This window comes from Hippichthys cyanospilos, chromosome 12 (genome assembly GCF_059441005.1).
Source record: "Hippichthys cyanospilos isolate Australia breed blue-spotted pipefish chromosome 12, RoL_Hcya_1.0, whole genome shotgun sequence".
In the NCBI taxonomy this organism is placed as follows: Eukaryota; Metazoa; Chordata; class Actinopteri; order Syngnathiformes; family Syngnathidae; genus Hippichthys; species Hippichthys cyanospilos.
Window position 1 is genome coordinate 5,556,386 of NC_142380.1, and position 14,855 is coordinate 5,571,240.

Here is a 14,855-nt window from a genome sequence, read left to right on the forward strand (position 1 = left end):
TCACGTTCGTACCGAATTGAGTTTATATCGATTATTATTATGTGGCAAAATAATTGATTACTTCAAGTTAACTACTAAAGTAATAGATTCATTTAGGTAGTTAAGTATTTTATGTATTTAAGTACTATAATAATTGGACATTTTATTGAATTCATTTAGTACCAGGCATTTTTAGAACCTATATATATATATATATATATATATATATATATATATATATATATATATATATATATGTATATGTATATATGTATATATATATATATGTATATGTATATATATATATATATATATATATATATGTATATGTATATATATATATATATATGTATATGTATATATATATATATATATATGTATATGTATATATATATATATATATGTATATGTATGTATTAATTCGTAAAAAAAAATTCAACTTCATGGGAATGTACAACAATGAACTCCTTCACTACCAACCCAGTTAAATTTTATTTTTATTTTATTTGTATAGCAACCAACAGCAGTGAGTGAGTGAACTCATTCACCACCAGCCCGATAAAATGCTTCTGACGTCTTTTTCCGTCAATGGCAGTGAATGAGTTAACTGTCAACGGACACATATTTACAACAACAAAAAATAAGTGAAGAGTTAATGTACATCTGTCAAAACACCAATTATGCAAAGGCCGGAAAAGTGCAAGGTCTCCTGGATATAGGCAACTACCAAGCAAAGATACAAGATCAAACCGTTTTTTTTTTTCCTCCCGGGTTGTTACTGCAAAAATGTTAGTTTGCTTTAAATGAAGCCTTTGAAATGAGCAGATGGATGAAGGTGGGAGCTACCTGCTGACGCCTCCTTGTGAAATTGCTCTGACTAACTTGGCTAACGTTTGGTGTAAAGCCAAAGCGCAGATTATTAATATGGGGGGGGGGGGGGGGGGGGGGGGGGTGCACGTGTTATACGTGGCTAGTTTGTCTTCCAAAGTAGCGCCAAAAAAACGGAGGGGACTATTATGATAGATTCGACCGGGGCATGTCTTCCAGGCTTGTCGTGTTTGATGGAACATGGCCGCAAAGGTCAGAGGTGACTATGTGTAGAAGATGACCTCGGGAATTTGTCCGTCCTCTACTGACGTGCCGTTGTTGTTGCCCGCCGCGTAGCAGAAGGTGAAGCAGGTCTTGGTGCCGGTTGTGGAGGACTCATGTGTGATCTTTCGCATTCCCTTAGTTCCGTAATGAGAGTCCGGGCCCTGTAGGAGACACAAAGGGAGTTTCTTACAGTATTTTGTTTAACAGCTGACAGATGATCCAAAAAGCATGTTTTACGACAGGTAAAATCAAAACTGCCGTTTCTCCGTACCCTTGGAGGTAAATAAAGACACTTCAAAGGGTATGTGAGATTTTAACTGATCTAATGTAATGCTTTTTAATGCAATGATAAGAGCAATACATTTTTCTTTTCAAATTGAGAGCAAATGAATTGGAGCATGAAGCAACATAATGCTGAACTGTATTATATTCATCTTTTTACGTTCTACTACATAATACTACACAACATACATGTATACAATTAAGTACTATCATAAATTAAAAATATATAAAGGAAAAATGACATTTTATTTACCTTTGAGTGACGTTGACTTGAGCTACTTATGGCCATAATCCCTATCAAGGGTAGCCTAGCCTTCTTCGTATTTCTTGATTATCTCCAGCTTTGTTTCCATACTAATCATCATCTTACTTCTACTTTTAACATAACACATTAAACTTTGAATTAGGCACTAAAATGCGCAATAAATACGATATTGTCAGCAGTCAAACGAGATCAAATCTTTAGCGTGCGTGATGCCGACCAATAGCAGACCAGCATCTTCGTGACGCGTTGCAGCGCAGGCAGTTTGACCCAAACAGAAAATAAGCGTGATAACCTGAAAGCGCCTGAAAAGGGAGGCAAAACAACAAACACAGCCAACCCCACTTGTCATGACAGTTGATGCCAGAAAGTGGGGAAAGTGCCGTAAAGAGGGGACGAAAAAATTAGTATTCCACTTCGTAACGTGGAAAAAAACCTACGCCAGAGATGCCGTACACATTCAGCGCAGACACGACTGCCATAACTGATATTTTCACATCTAATGAGGCAAACTTCCCCTTTCCAACCGACCTACTTCTCCCATAACTCAAATTCTCAACCATTAAATAAGCTTTTACTGTCTGCACGGCATGCAAATTAACAGAATTTTCGCTGCTCCCGTTGCTAAAAATATCTAAAAAAAAAAACGGGGTCGGCACTCGCGACATTTTGATGAGCGGGTAAAGAAAAGCATAAGGCTTGAAAATCCAACCTTGAGTGTAGCACAGGCGGTGTAGTTAACATTGGGCAGGATCTCCACGGGTTCTTTGAACATGACTCGGAAGGTGTTGGCCGAGCCGTCGCAGCTGAAGCCCGTTTCGTTCTGGCCCAGTACCGTGTTGCTGTCCGTGTGAATGATCTGCGCGGGGAAAGGAGACGCGAAGGTTACGGATTACGTCGCCAACGCGGCGGACGACGACAAGCGCACGGTACCTGAATGTTGACTTGATAATCCGTCGGTCCGTGTATAGAGCCGTACAGTCCAAAGCCGACCACAAATATCCTTCGGTTTACTGAGAACCTAAAAAACAAACAAAAAAAAACATTGATTAACTCACTCCCCATTAACTTTTATACATGAATTTTTAGACACCAATATGCCGAAGCTAATCCGTTAGCAATTAGCATTTATGTGCTTGCGAGTACCATTCAAGGTCAACAAACACTAGCTACCATTTAGTCCACACATAATAATGTTGTATTACATGGGTAAGTATCCTTAAAGTCTTCTTCTTGACTAACATGTGGAGCACATTTTGTACTTAACTGCCCCCTGCTGGTTAAGAATTGAATACCTATAACAGTATAATACAGTCGTCGTGCTTTTTGGGAAAATTCGTACCCTCCATGTGTGCCCGCTAATTCAGTAAGTATTTTTAAGCACACAAATAGCATCAGCCATTTGGCCACTAGGTGGTGCACAAAGATAATCAATCGAGGCTTATGTCAAGACTGTCTTTGCATGTTTTTTTTTTTCCGAAGTACTGCTGTCTTACGGCTTGTCCACTGTGAAATCATTGATCATAACTTTATTTTTGTCATCTCTTTTGTAATTGGAAATAATCCCAAACTTGTGAAATCGCTCTTTTTTTAAGAGAGTCTGTGTACAAAACGCTGCCGCAAATAAAGTTCAGGCAAAGCTTTGAGGACAACATTTTCAGTCAATCTTTTTTGAAAGTCGACTCCCCCCCTCCCCTCCCAGCGCTGCGATACATTAACCCATTCCCTGCCAATGACGACTATTGACGTCAAAAATCAATTCTAACCCAACTGGCGGTGAAATAGTTAATTGCTGCATGTTTTTTTTTGTACCACCCTCAAGATATGGCTATCAGAACCTTCCATGCGCCCCAATTTTTTTTTTTTTTGATATCTTACCGTATGCGGTCACTCGTCCCGCTGTAGCCCCAGCGACTCTCCACCTGTCCAAAGCGTGTAATGCTGCACTCCTTCCCACGGAGGCAGCAGCGAGGCCGGTCGATGAAGTCCACGTGTGGTTTTGGGTTCACGGTGAAGTGGAGGAAGAGACTCACCACCTCTCTGTCAGTCAGTATGCTGGACTGCGCCGGGCCTGATGAAATAAATTCCAGCCGTCAACGGCGTTTGCCTTTAAGAAATGATGAACGCGTATCAAGCTTTAAGTCGACCTGCCGCAAACTCCTCAATGGTCATGAGAGGGAAGCGGATAAGTGTGAGGGCCTTGCCCAGCACTTTGCGCTTGTTCTCCGGTGTGGGCTGCAGCTGCTGTCTGTGGGCCTCCGCCTCGGCCCAACGCACCGCAGCTCCAAACAAACGCACCTCCCGCACGCCCAAAGTGTCCCTCTCCAACACGGCAACCAGCGTATCTTAAATGAGACAGAGAAATAATCACTTGACAAACTGCGACGAATATACGAAAATCAAAAGCGTGCAAGATAACAATACCAAGATCGATATCTGTAAAGCCTTCGGCGGCGAGAGCATCTCCCGTGTTCTTATCGATGTTTTCCAGACAGAGGCTGGCAAGCTGAGGCTCATCGAACAAACGTGCCTGGAACAAGAGTATACATATTTTTTTTATTGATATTATTTTGAAATCGTTTCCATATGCTGGGCTTTTCCGACCTGTGTCAGCAACATGAAAGCGTTGTCAGCTCTCAGGTTCTTCTTGAGGAACTCCACGCAGTGGGCCTCCAGAGCTGGGACGGCGTACTTTTTGGCGGTGTATAATGTGGTCATCACGGTCTCGGGCCCGATCTGAACTTCATCGGAGTACAGAAACCTGCACAGGATCAAAGTGCAGGCTATCTTTTGTAAGTAACATAGAAAGTTTAATACAAATTGAAAGCATCTTTATGTTCAAAAAAATCAGGGTACAGTAAATGTTTCCCGGGAAACCAAGTTGGAATTTCCAAGACCAAATCCAGATAATCTTTTACACTTGCTTTTACATGCATTTTCAGTATCTTAATATATGTACACAATACCTAAGTGCTTTATTTAACCCTTGGGTGGTGTTTTATCCAATCGTTTACTCTTTACATCAAAGGCATTTCAAATCACAGTGAAAGCCTTGAACACACGAGGGAGCTGAAATTTGACCCGGATGGTGACTAACTGTCAATGTTCAACATGGCACCACCGCTTAGTTATCACTTTGAATCTGGTATCAGCGGGAATAATACCTTTTTTTTGTCTGAAATGCGAGAAGAGACTTGATCACTTCAAATGGGAACAGTAGGCATAAGAAAATACAACCCTTTTTTTGGCACCCAGCTTATTCACTTGCGTCCACTGTTGTGTCCGTTTTGTCTCAGTAAGACAATTTGTGAACATCACATGAACAATTCCCAAGTAACGTATCAAAAAAGTATCAGATTGCTCTTTTTGTTTTGGTTGTATTTTTGTAGTGGGTTAAAAGATCTCTAACCACTGTAAAATCCTGTTGATTTTGGACGTTTACTGATAAAATCCAATTAACTGTTAAGACCGATATCAAGATCGAATCAGGACAACCAATCAGGTACCAATCAGTTTGCGAATTGTCTTTGTTCTCCGAAAAGGCTTAAAAATCATTGTCTTTTAAGACCGTTATCAATAACGAATAAGGACGAAACATCAACATCAAATACAAAAGTAGGATGCGAAATGAGTTGGTAGATTGCGGAGATGAGTAAAGAAACGATGCATACAATGCAACCTCGGTGAAACAAGCGCCGACCCGTCCCAAACACGCAACATCGGTCTCGCAGGATCCTTACTTTAACAGCGCCAGAAAGGCGGCCGGTTCCACGTCAGGAAGCTCGATTTCCGTTGACGTCGTCGCCATTCCGCCGTTGAACATTGCGTCGAATACGGCGCTTCCAACGGCCAGAACAAACCTATTTAGGCGAGTCGGAACCGGCCCGTCACAATCAAAGCATCGGCATCGATCGAAGCCTCGCGCGGTCCAAAGCGGCCTTACCTGTGCGCAGGTATCCTCTGCACCCCCATCCCTTTGCCCACCAAGAAGTGAACGTCACTGAGGACTTCGTTGTTGAACAGAAACGCAAACCTCTCCTTCACGGTGCTTTTTGTCGCCTGCCAGTTGTACACCGGCTCTCGGTACACCAAGACCGACGCGGCAGCGGGAGCGGCGGTGGGCGCAGCCGCCGGAGTGGCGTTCGACGCCGCGATCGTCGCCATGTTCGACGCTGGGGCGGACATGGCTCCGGCGGCCGCCGCACTCGTCGCGCTCTGCGGCTGAAGAGAGCCCTGGGCGTTCGGCTGCGCTCCGGAAGTCAGGACGCCGTTGCCGTCGAGACCTCCAGGCCCGAGCTGCGGGTTGGAGCGCCGGGTGGCGCCCTGCGCTCCGCCAGTCGAACCCAGGGCTCCCCCGTTGGATGCCAGCATCGAGAAAACGCTGTTGCTCGGTTGGCTGTTTCCCAACGGACCCGGGCCGGCGAAGTTGAGGCACGGAGGCCTGCCGCCGTTCTCACCGGCCGCCATCTTACATGGAGCATAGGCGTAAACAACGCGCTTCTTCCCCGTTTCCAATTGTCGCGCCATCGACGTGAAAAAAATGTTACACTGCCTCCTACCGTGCAAACTCTGAAATGACCGTTCAATGTGCTGATTCGGCTAGTCGAGTTTGGGGTTTTTTCTTAATATATTTGGGGGAAAAACAGCTAACGAACAAACTAACTAACAAACTATTCAACCAATCTCTGCCTGAGTTATAGACATTATCTGGATGCATTTGAATGCACCTCATGTCTAGCGCCATTGTGTAACTTGTGCATGTCATACATTGACCGCTTAATTGTGTGTGTTTTATTACATCTGGATGGAACAAAAAAAAATGTGTGCACAAACAAAAGAATAGCGATGCTAAACGGCAATTGGCACAAAAATACAATGTATGTTCAAACAGTTTGTGTTTTTAACAGTGCAAATCACACGGAACAAAAAACTAGACAAAAAAGTTAATGCAAACCTCCCCCTCCAAAAATAAAACTACAGGAAAGAAGAACACAAGAAAAAAGTACACAATAAAAAGAAAACAGCATGAAAGAAAAAAGCAAACAAGAAAAAAGATGCATGCAAGAAAAAAGAAGCAAACAAAAAAGACATATGGAAGAAAATAGAAACAAACAAGAAAAAAGACACAAGGAAAAAAAAAAGCCAACAAAAAGACAAACAAGTTAAAAGACGGTTTGATCCTGATACTGCATTAAAATGTGACAGGTAGGTAATTAAAAAAAAAGGACTCACTATACCTTTTTTTCATGTTTCATACTTTTTTTTTAAGTAGTGCTTGACTACATCAGTTGTGCAGTTTTTTGGTAATAAAGGGGAAAAATCCAAATGGGGTGGCATCACTCTGATATCAGCACAGCTCTATACTGCAAAGCCGGGTATCGGAATCTGTGATGGTTGCCAAAACACGGTATCGGACAAGCACTGCTTGAAATATGAAACAGAAATTGAAATATGAAGTTTCCGTGTGACCAACGATAAGATTTGAAAGAAACTTTAGAGTCCCCTTTTCAGTCCCAAATGAAGGCTCGCCATTGGTCATCGCCTTTTTGAAAAGAACTCCCCCACAGCCATTCAAACCAAAATTTGAATGAAGTCGCTCTTGCGGAGACGCGATTGCGGTCCCATCGCGTCGCCGGTTCTCGTCCTCCGTTCACCTCCTCTCTTCCTGCTGCTCCTGCCAGTGACGTCACAGCGGCGAGGGGAGCTGTCCTGCTGAAACAAGATGGCTGTGCGGGCGGGAGGAGCGGCGAGCTGAGGCAATGCAGGGGAGCGACCCAAGAGGACACAGGGTATTACCCCTGTGCCGAGCAGCACACAGCAGCCGCGTGTAGCCAGCCAGCCAGCCAGGCAGCCAGGCAGCGAGCATCTTCTTCTCCGGAGGAAAACCCCTCGTTTTGCCTCCGCTAATTCGCCTTTGGGGCGGTCGGACGGAGAGAGACTGCAAATCACCGTTGGGCCAGGCAGGCAGCGGCGGAGGACAGCCGGGAAGGGAACCCTCACGCCACGCAACAGAGATGTCCCTACTGTGCGTGGGAGGTAAGACGCTAATCAACAGCTTGTCTCGCACTTGCGCGTTATTTTTATTTTTTAATTTTACTGCACCAAACTGCCCTCGGGGTATCACGTTGATTGAAAACTTGCCCCTACGGCAGCATTTTTAAACGATGACCGTTCACTGGAGTCTCACTCGCTTTCGTTAACAGACCGAAGGTGCTTGGCGCGGTCACGTGACAGGCGGAAGGGTCGTGATGAAAGTAGCTAGTAAAGATAAGTTCTTTTCCTGTTTGAGCTAATAACGTCACTGGAGGAGTTGTCTTGCGCGCGTGTGCGCGTGCGTGTCTCGCACTCGTTGACGCGCGTGGGCAGACGGATGAGCCGGACGTGGAAAAGCCCCTGCCGTGTGCAGTGTGCGGTTCTTGCCGCTACCGCCTCCCTCCTCGCGCCCGTAGTCGTGAGGGAATACTCAATACACGCATGCTGGAGGGAGGTGCGGCGCACGTCATTTCTCAACGCCCCCCCCCCTCTCCCCCCTCCCTCCCACCACCACTTTTTCAAGCGATGCGTCATCTCTTCCCACCCGACTTCCCGAAAAAAAACACCTGATGCTATTCACAAATCGTGAATAAGCCTCTGCTACAACGCCCCCCCCCATTGATTTTTCTGAAGCTAGACCAGTGCCCCCCCGCCCCCCGGCCCCCCTTCAGACTCTAATTTTGATGAAAAACATAGACCAGATCCCATTTGTATCTGATTTATGAAAGTTTGGAACTGAACTGCATCTGTAATGGTCTCTCTCTACACGTTGTCATAAATCACGTGATATCATCTGTTTTATTTCTGGCTCATCTGCCGGGAAATTGTGTCGCTAACGCCGGTGCGCATTCGTATAAAACCGGCGTGGGCAAACTACGGCCCGGAGGCCATACGTGGCCTGTTAAGATTTTTAATCCGGCCCATCGATTTTGAAGAAATTATCAATCTGGAGGAGATTTATGATGTTAATAAAGATAGCAGAACTATCAGTGGTTTAAAATAGTAACTGTTAGTAATTGTTCATTTAATTTCCAGTAATTGGAGTCATTTCAATGTATAGTTAAATACATGGGACACTGCTGTCATTTTCAACTGCAATTAAAACACGTTTTCTATTTTTTTTTTTCTCTTTTGAGGTGGATTATCAAAACACTCCATCCAGCTCCTGGTCCTCTTGTAAAATTGTAGAACCCGTTGCGGCCCTCGTGTCAAAATGTTTGCCCACGTTTGTAGAATTACAAAATAAAGACATACAACAGTTTGCGACTCACTTTAACACAATCAAGCAAGGGGTCGCTTCATGTTCCACCTAATTTGCTCTCAATTCGAAAGGAAAACCATACAGCACAAAAAGAGAAGTCTCCACAAAATGTTTGACCCTCCTACGCTGAGCAATCTGATTAATACTGCGCTCGTGTTCAGACAGTCCTGTGCATCATCTTCCTTTCAGCCAACGTTAGCTCAGACAAACTCCCATCTTCCTGCCACCTTGAACGCGACGTATATAAAATGTATGAATAGCTCGCCAGAAATGTTTCATAATTATTGCCGGACGACCTCCACGTCCCCACGTTGTAAATGCGAGTGATCGCCGGAGGTTGCGGCCTTCGTCGCATATGTAACGGTGGTCAAATAGGGAGGCAAGGATAGTCGAGGGGCTTCAAAGTCACCTATTGTGCGTCACGGTGGATGCCGGCCCACCTCATCTCATTCCGCCGGGACCGCCCACTTACCGCCCCTGCACCGAGTCAGTCCCGGGTGGCGTCGGAGCCCCGGGAAGTGAGCGATCCATTCATAAAGGCCGGCTGCGGCTGCGGCTGCTGTCAGAGCCGTAGACTACGAGACTTGGCAGAGTGCCTGGCTTTTGTTCCTCTTACATCATTCATGCTTACCTGACTGGAGCTATTTCTGGCCTCCACAGTACTTGAGCTTCCTTCATATCTGTCCACAAGGTGCAGACTCTTGAAAACATGGGACAACATCTGGATCCAAATCCGAGTCCGCGCTCTTGATTTGCCACCGTTTTAACCCTTGTGCTAACGGTAATCCTTTGAGATTTGTATTTAAGCCATTTCACATCAAAGGGAAAGCGCTGAAATAATGACATTAGGGTGCTGAAATTTCACCCAGGAGTGTGCTATCCCTTGGCTAAAATACTGCCAGAATGCTGTGGATGAAAATGATTCAAAATGGTTGAAATAATACTTAAACAAGAGTGCTAGACCCCAAAAAATTCATTTATAGGTGCAAAATGTCCAGAGCACAATAATATGGATAATTCAATGAAATTTAATCGACTAACAAATACATCAGTAATTCGTTTTTGATCATCAAAGAAACGTTTTGAAACCTAAAACTGTCCAGCCGCTCAGAATTTCTGCTTTGCCACAAAAATATGATTTTCTTTATGACAGTGGTTCTCTGGGTGTATATGAATGCACCCCAGTGGGTATGGGACACGTCTTTAACAATTTTGCAGTATTTTGGCCTGTCGTTTGAGCTTTACTTTAAAGGCATATTACACTAAAGGGAAAGCGTCAAAAAGGAAGCTGAAATTTCACCCAGATGGTGACATGCTGTCAAAGTTAGGGTAGAATGTGGGAGATTTTGTCCAAAAAATATACACTAAAAAAATATTACACTAAAGGGAAAGCATCATAAGAAAAGGAAGCTGAAATTTCACCCAGATGGTGACATTATGTCAAAGTTAGGGTAGAATGTGGGAGATTTTGTCCAAAAAAGGACAAAATACTGCACCAGGATTAACAGCGCTTCTGCAGTTATTGTTTAATCTAATTGATTGCTTCAAATGCCATGATAAGAATAGTACATTTTTCTTTTCAAGTCGAGAGCAAATAGGAACAAGAATTAACATAATGCTCAATTGTGTTGGAGCCAGAAATAAAATCAATGATGTCGCACGATCTATCTTGTAGAGTTGTTGGAAAAAGACACTCTTCGAGATACCGTTAAAAATGTAGCTCAGAAATGTAATTAATTAGACGGGTGTTGCACAACACTGTGTTTTAAATGTATATTTTATTTTCATCCAAAACTGCTGGTTAGAGGTGTACTTGGCTGAATAAACATTTCTCTGGGGGCACATCATGAGAAATACTAATTTATGGGAGCAGAATAATTACCATTCTGCTGTATAATAATAATAAAATTACAAAAAACCCCAGAAAACTGTATTTTTACTTTAGAAAACAGTAAATATTACCGACCAACATTATATAACTAAAAATATAGATATACAACTACCACACATGGAGGACGTGCCAAAAAAATGAAATACTGAGCCACTCGGCAACATATTTTTTTACACCTTGTTGTCTCTGGCTGATCCCAAATCAGCCACTCCCTTTTTTTGATTCCTCAACTGTCCCCGGTTTGCTTGCTGTTGAATCTGTTGACTTGACACGCCGCTCAATTCTCAGATGCCAAACTTTGCTGTGTCAGGTATTTAATGAGTGAAAGGCCAGCATATAAAATGTGTTGGCTTGAAAATAAGATGCGGGAATACAGTGAGCGGAAAGTCTACACACCCCTGTTGTCATCACTGGCTGATTTTTCCATATCGCTGGGAAAAAAAAGGCGTTTGAGGGGATAGTTCATGGAGCCTTGAAGACATTTCTTGTGACAAGCGAAACTGTCATAGAGATTTATGATCGTCAGCCATAATTTAGCTTCAACCTTTCGCGGTCGAAAATCCAATTTCGCTTTTTATTGATCCTTCTCCCAACGTGGCGATGCGTCTGTTTTGATACCCGGTAGAAGAAAAAACTTGCAAAGTCAAACACAAGCCATTTGGCGAGGATGCCTGATTTCCACCTTGTTCAAATTTCCAAAACATTTTGATTAGTTGGAGCAAATGAACTTGTGACCCAATGGTTATAAAATAGGGGTAAAATTTTGAGATTTTACCTTTTTTTTTTTTCTCAGCAAATCTCATTAAATGCCTTTTAATGCGATGACAAAAGACATTTCCTTTTCAAATTAAGAACAAATTAATCTGAAGTACCTCATTGCTAAACCGTTATAATGATTCATTTGTAAAAGGTTGTATGATTTATTTTTTTTTAAGTATTCATACAGATGTGAATGGTCAATTAATTTGCCTTTAAAAATTGGTCAACTAAAAATAGCATTTGTGGTTGCTAACTGATTCGCAGTTGTATTTTGTTGCTCCCTAAAAATTCATATGCATCAAAGATATAAATCTGCTCACCTCAACTCTTGTTCAACCTTAGTAAATTATTAAAAAAAGGTCCTTATTGTTTTATATTTAGATCATTTATTTCTCCGTGCGTGTGTGTGTGTTTATATAAAGCGCGAGATTCATCAGAACGCCGCACGTCATCAAAATGGCCGTTCCCTCACTAACGTAACAGCGTTGCACTTAACACAAAAGCCCTTTGCTGACTCAGGGCGATTTTAAATATAGCTTTCATTTTTTTTTTATACTGGTTACTATGGCGACAGCTAGCGATGTGGCAGGCCACTATGAGAAGCCATATTGATGTTCAGGGCACGTATCCCGGAAGGTGATAGAAGTAAGCGTTTTAGTTCCTAACGCTCACGTCGGGTGTCATTAGTATGCGAGTGTTTGCGCGCGTGATGTGTAAACTGGAAGGAGGAGTGGCGTGGAGATTGTGCGGTACGCAGCGCCATTAAAAATAGGGGAGCATTAAAAATGGATGCTCCCGCTTCGTCAACGCTGGTAAAAGGGCGCTGCAGCGAGGGCTGTCACTATAAACGGAAAAGTGGAACAACGTGGGAAATGTTTCATCTTGATTCACACCTCAGGCTTTTCGAGAGAGTGTTTGTTACAAACACATTTTTGAAAAACTCGAACATGACTGCCGGAAGGGAGGCATCCGAATTTGATCAGTTTATAATAAATACAGATCGATAAGCATTATTTAAAGGGGAAGATAACACAAAACTGGTCTTTAAAATTGTATGTGCTATGCTAGTCTAAAAACATTTTGATGAACCCATTCACTGCCAAAGACGTATTTTTACGTATTTATTTATCTAACGTCTATTATTCTAATATTTGGGGAAAAAAATCTGGAATTTAGTACCTGGGATTGAATGTCTGGACTGTAAAGGCGTAGAGATACGTCTATGGGATTGAATGAGTTGATATTGCGTTTGTGGAACTTGAATTAAGCAGCGAAACCCACTTGTTTTGATCTACCTCCAAGGTGGCGGCCATTTTGTCACAAGCTGCCACCTGAAAATGACATCACAGTTTCTCAGGAAACGACCAATCACAACTCACCTACTTTGTGAGTTTGGTCATGTGACCTTCACAAGCTGAGCCATGTTTGGTTGTTACCTCATATATATATATATATATATATATATATATATATATATATATATATATATATATATATATATATATATATATATATTTTTTTTTTTTTTTTTTTTTTTTTCAGGGGGCGTGCTTATAACTACTAGTACCAGTACTCGGTTTCGATTTCGGAGACTACCCGAGAGTTGGGTGGCAAGCGGTATCGGTCTGAAAAAAGTGGTATCGAACATCTCTAGTTTATACTAATGCTTATTGCCTAATAGTGTAAACTTACTTTGAGATGTAAAAGAATTTTTGGTATATGATACACCTGTGTCTATTTTTGTCTTTGTAAGGGGGGGGGGGGGGTGAAAGCAGATGGTGTTCTTGTTTGTGACTGTCTCCCTGTGGTTGCCTCCACAGTGAAGAAAGCCAAGCTGGATGGACCCCAAGGTAAGTCATCCGAGTCCATCGCGTGCGGAGAGATTGGCCGAGATACAAAATCCCGTCCGATTGGAGCAAGCGTCGAATCCATTTTGTGGCCATGGATCATAGGAGGGTTTTTTTGGTTTTTTTTTTTTTGTATCTGACAGAGAAGTTCAATACGTACGTGACCCTGAAGGTCCAAAATGTGAAGAGCACAACCATCGCTGTCAGGGGTAACCTGCCCAGCTGGGAGCAAGACTTCATGTTGTGAGTCCTCTTCATTTTACTGTTTAGGAAGAGGAAAATCAAATTCATTGATGATGAGCTTTGATGCAAATATTTTATTTTATTTTCCTTTCACAGAAAATGATTATCGGTTTCAACCCCAAATATCGATTATAAGCCTTCTTGACTACTAGCCCTGTGAAAAAAAAACTTTTTTTCTTAAAGGGACAATGTGTAATCTTAATTCTTTTTCTGTTTTGCATTTTCTCCACTGTCAATTTGAAATGTTTTTTTCAATTAAATCTGATTCATCAATTGATCAACATTATGTAAAATCTGCCCCAAAACAATAAATGTTTTTTTTTACAAAATGTACCATAATGAAAGTCTGAAAAGTTGTTGACATAGAATGCTTTTTTAATGACACAATGAAAGTCATTAATAAAAAAAATAAGATTTGCAGTTTGTATTTTCTTTTTCCCCCTTTACTGAAAAGAAATATCGGCTCAGACTATCGATAATCGATTTCCTTAACGACTGATAATCAATATCAGCCCTGAGAAAAACATATTATTACAAGCGTATATATGTTTTTTGGCGATTATTTAACAGTATTTTTGCCTATTTTCTGACACGTCAAGCACAAAACCAGCAACGAAATCATATATTTTCGTGCATTTTTTTGCACTGGCAACCTAAAAAAAATCTTTATTAAAAGAATGGAAATGAAAACAATTTAGAAATCCAATTAATCGAAAAAATACTCAACAGAGTCACTGAATATTAAAATAATCCTCAGCCGCTGCCCTATTTTCATCCGCTGTCATTCCGATTTGGCGTTTGGAACATATGTGAATTTTTCCCTTTTCAATGCATTATTATCATATTTTTAAAATACGATTAATATACCTCGTAATGCAATGACAATCAAAATAATCGAAATCCTTCAAACAACATGTGGTTTAGTGTACAGCGTATGGGTAATACGATGAGTGGTGAGAATCATTTAATACGTGGGCGGCAGCAAAGGGGCAGACCGCAAAGTTCTGCCTGTGCATTAGTATTATGGGATGCCTGGAGGCGTTCGACATTGTTCTGGGCTTTGAATCGCTAAAGCTTCGTTATATAATGTTTGAGTGTCTCTCCTGTCCTTCAAACGGACTTAAAAGCACTCTTCCCTGGACAGGCACCAGCACTGTCTTAATTAAACTTCTACCTACCTTCTCCGCTGACGACATCACGATCGTT

The 14,855-nt window shown here is 42.1% G+C and overlaps 2 protein-coding genes across 2 annotated transcripts in view; one reads left to right on the top strand and one right to left on the bottom strand.

The window, feature by feature from the left end:
• Positions 1–458: 458 nt before the first annotated feature.
• Positions 459–6,104, bottom strand: LOC148414561 (BTB/POZ domain-containing protein 2-like). Its single transcript, XM_088428878.1, has 9 exons — positions 5,559–6,104; positions 5,356–5,475; positions 4,220–4,376; positions 4,040–4,145; positions 3,763–3,960; positions 3,494–3,686; positions 2,549–2,636; positions 2,328–2,474; positions 459–1,232 (listed from the first exon to the last, which is right to left on the bottom strand). Exons 1-9 carry the CDS (start codon positions 6,080–6,082, stop codon positions 1,071–1,073), a joined length of 1,695 nt encoding a protein of 564 aa, XP_088285004.1. The 5' UTR covers positions 6,083–6,104; the 3' UTR covers positions 459–1,070.
• Positions 6,105–7,047: 943 nt separating this feature from the next.
• Positions 7,048–14,855, top strand: part of LOC148414562 (protein unc-13 homolog A-like) — a 40,262-nt gene continuing 32,454 nt past the window's right edge. The window contains exons 1-3 of the mRNA XM_088428879.1: positions 7,048–7,651; positions 13,380–13,409; positions 13,550–13,649. Coding sequence (XP_088285005.1) covers positions 7,630–7,651; positions 13,380–13,409; positions 13,550–13,649 — 152 coding nt within the window. The 5' untranslated portion in view covers positions 7,048–7,629. The remainder of the gene's footprint in view (positions 7,652–13,379; positions 13,410–13,549; positions 13,650–14,855) is intronic.